This window comes from Setaria italica, chromosome VII (assembly GCF_000263155.2).
Source record: "Setaria italica strain Yugu1 chromosome VII, Setaria_italica_v2.0, whole genome shotgun sequence".
NCBI classification, from domain to species: domain Eukaryota; kingdom Viridiplantae; phylum Streptophyta; class Magnoliopsida; order Poales; family Poaceae; genus Setaria; species Setaria italica.
In genome coordinates this window covers 567155-569846 of record NC_028456.1, presented here as the reverse complement: position 1 = coordinate 569846, position 2692 = coordinate 567155, and the positions used below count along the sequence as shown (strand labels likewise).

The 2692-nt window shown below is 55.4% G+C and overlaps 1 protein-coding gene across 1 annotated transcript; it reads left to right on the top strand.

The window, feature by feature from the left end:
• The first annotated feature begins 1325 nt into the window (after nucleotides 1–1325).
• Nucleotides 1326–1991, top strand: LOC101756307 (circumsporozoite protein-like). Its single transcript, XM_004977621.1, has one exon. The coding sequence runs from the start codon at nucleotides 1326–1328 to the stop codon at nucleotides 1989–1991; it is 666 nt and encodes a 221-aa protein (XP_004977678.1).
• Nucleotides 1992–2692: the final 701 nt, after the last annotated feature.

Here is a 2692-nt window from a genome sequence, read left to right as displayed (position 1 = left end):
GTTTGCTTTCTGTAGGGATATAGACACATACAGAAGTCGGAAGAGAAGAAAGGAACAGTAAGAGGAGAGGTGGCGGTGTATGTTAGAAGCTAAAGTGCATGAACAATACATAAGAATGAAGGAAGAAATTAATCGGCGAGTGGCTCTGGTAGTTATCGAGATGGCCCAATCTGGAGCACTACCGGATCCCAATGTCATCGTCAGCCCTTCTCAACACTGAATCAGCTGTGCTTCCATAGGGGTCACCAATGAGAACATGCCTAGCTTACCCGTGGTTGTGCAGGACAACCAACGGTACCCTGTGGATGACATCACTCAGCGCACCTCATGTGAGCTGTACATACCACTTGACAACCTCACTATTAAGGTATACATATTTATAATTTATACAATTATCTCAATTGATCCACACCTTGGGAGTTTAATAACTTCTTTATTTCTCCTATATGTACAGGTGGTGTACGGATGTGTTTTACCAATCCTGCCAGGGTAGACAAGCCATGGCATGAAGATTCCACCTGGATGCTCCAGCGTTGGGGTGGAGCAGATTTGTGATAGTAAATATGAAGGCCTAGAGTTTGACCTCCTGGGAGGTAATGGGGAAAGGATACTAGGAGATGCACTTCGCGATACCATTCTATGGCACAAATGCTACATCATCATCCCCGGCCAAGAGGCATCATTTCTTCCCGTAGATCCCCCGCAGCCACCATCTCCTCAAAACTCAAGACCGTCATCTCCAGCACATCCACCTCCAGGACCGTCGTCACCACCGGGACCGTCGCATCATGCTTGATCACCATCCCCAGCACCATCAAATCTTGGAGGTGCGAGCGATGACGACCAAAACACCCCTCCCCGATCACCGTCTGCAGCGCTGGGACTAAAGTCTGGTGCGAGCAAGGAACTTGCAACACCTCTCAAGAAGTCGCAACCATCGAGGAAGAAAACAAAGAAATCTGAACCTATTAAGGGCCTGTTTGGGAGCACTTCACTTCACCAAAAATCACTCCACTCCACCAACTCCAAAAAAATCGCATCCAAACGCGTTCGGCTCTAGCAAATCCGGCTCCAGGAAAAACGTGGAGCAGGGGGGTTGATCCACATTTTTGGTGGAGTACCTCAAGGGGTGCTCCAAAAACCTTGAATACAGACCTCGTTGTGGAGTTCGTAGTTATTTACCCACCATGCCATCCGTTACACAGTACCCCTTTGATTCCGGTCAAAAGAAAATAGAACAGCAGACTCATCCGCTACTCATCTGCTGCGCCCGAGCCCATAGCCTCCGCCGATTCGCCGACCGCCGTCGGCGCTCTTCCGGCAAGATGGACAGGGACGGAGGCGCCGACCTGGGCGCCACACCGAGGGAGCCCCCCGTCGGCCTGGGCGCTGCGGAGATGGAAGGGCCCGCCGGCCTGGCCACCGCGCCGCGGGCGGCCCCCGCCGGCCTGGCGGCCGCGCCGCGGGCGGACCCCACCAGCCTGGGCAGCGCGTCGCGGGCGGCACCCGCCGGCCTGGGCGGTGCCTCGCGAGCGGCACCCGCCGGCCTGGCCGCCGCGCCGCGGGCGGACCCCGCCAGCCTGGGCAGCACGTCGCGGGCGGCACCCGCCGGCCTGGGCGGCGCCTCGCGAGTGGCACCCACCGCCCTGGCCGCCGCGCCGCGGGCGGACCCCGCCAGACTGGGCAGCGCATCGCGGGCGGCACCCGCCAGCCTGGGCAGCGCCTCGCTGGCGGCCCCCGCCAGCCTGGCCGCCGCGCCGCGGGTGGCACCCGTCGGGCTGGGCGGCGCACCGCGAGCGGCCCCAGCCGGTCTGGCCGCCGCGCCGAGGGTGGCCGCCGCCGGTCTGGCCGGCGCGCCGAGGGGCGGCCCGACCGTTGTGGGCGGCGTGACCGACGCGACGAGGGAGGCATCAGGCATGGAGCAAGATCCGTCCAGGGGTGATTTCGGGGACCAGGATGATGGTGACCAAGGTCTGGCCGTCGGCGGATGAGGTCGTGACCGTGTTGGCAATTTCAGGGGTGGCGGCCAAGGCCGTGGCTGTGTTGGCCATGGTGGCGGCCGTGGCCGTGGCTGTGGCGCCGGGCATGGCAGCGAGAAGGCATCAAAGAGAAACGCTCCTGACATGGTAATGGAGTGTTCTCAATTAGGTCGTGCTTCGAGTAGTGTTGTTTTAGATGTATATAAATTTATCAGTGGCTTTGAGATTGTCTAGGAAGATTTTACACGTCGTGCATTTAGTTCTGATAGTATAGATACTAGCTGGCTTGCTGTAGTGCCATGACGAAGAATCAGAATATTGTCCGAGTAATAAACTTATTTGACCATCTAAAATATCAGGCTCTGTTTCCATGTTCTCCCCTGCTACTGTAGAATGACAGTTGAGTCATATATTCTACTTGGGACCATTTGTATATAGTAATCTTGTGATTATAAATCCTTATGAGTAGCTACACTAATGGTATTCAGAATGAGTCAAGGTTAGCTATTTCTGACCAGATTAACTAGATTTTCTGAACCTATCACATATGAAACATAGGGTGTATTTAGTTGCTAGTCTGCTAGACATCATGTGGTGCATGCTAAACTCTCCTGTGAGCACCTCCGATAGGCAAGGTATTTGTACCGCTAGAACAGTTATATGGATTGCATGTTATATGGATTGTGACTGAATAACAATTGTGGTTTTATCAA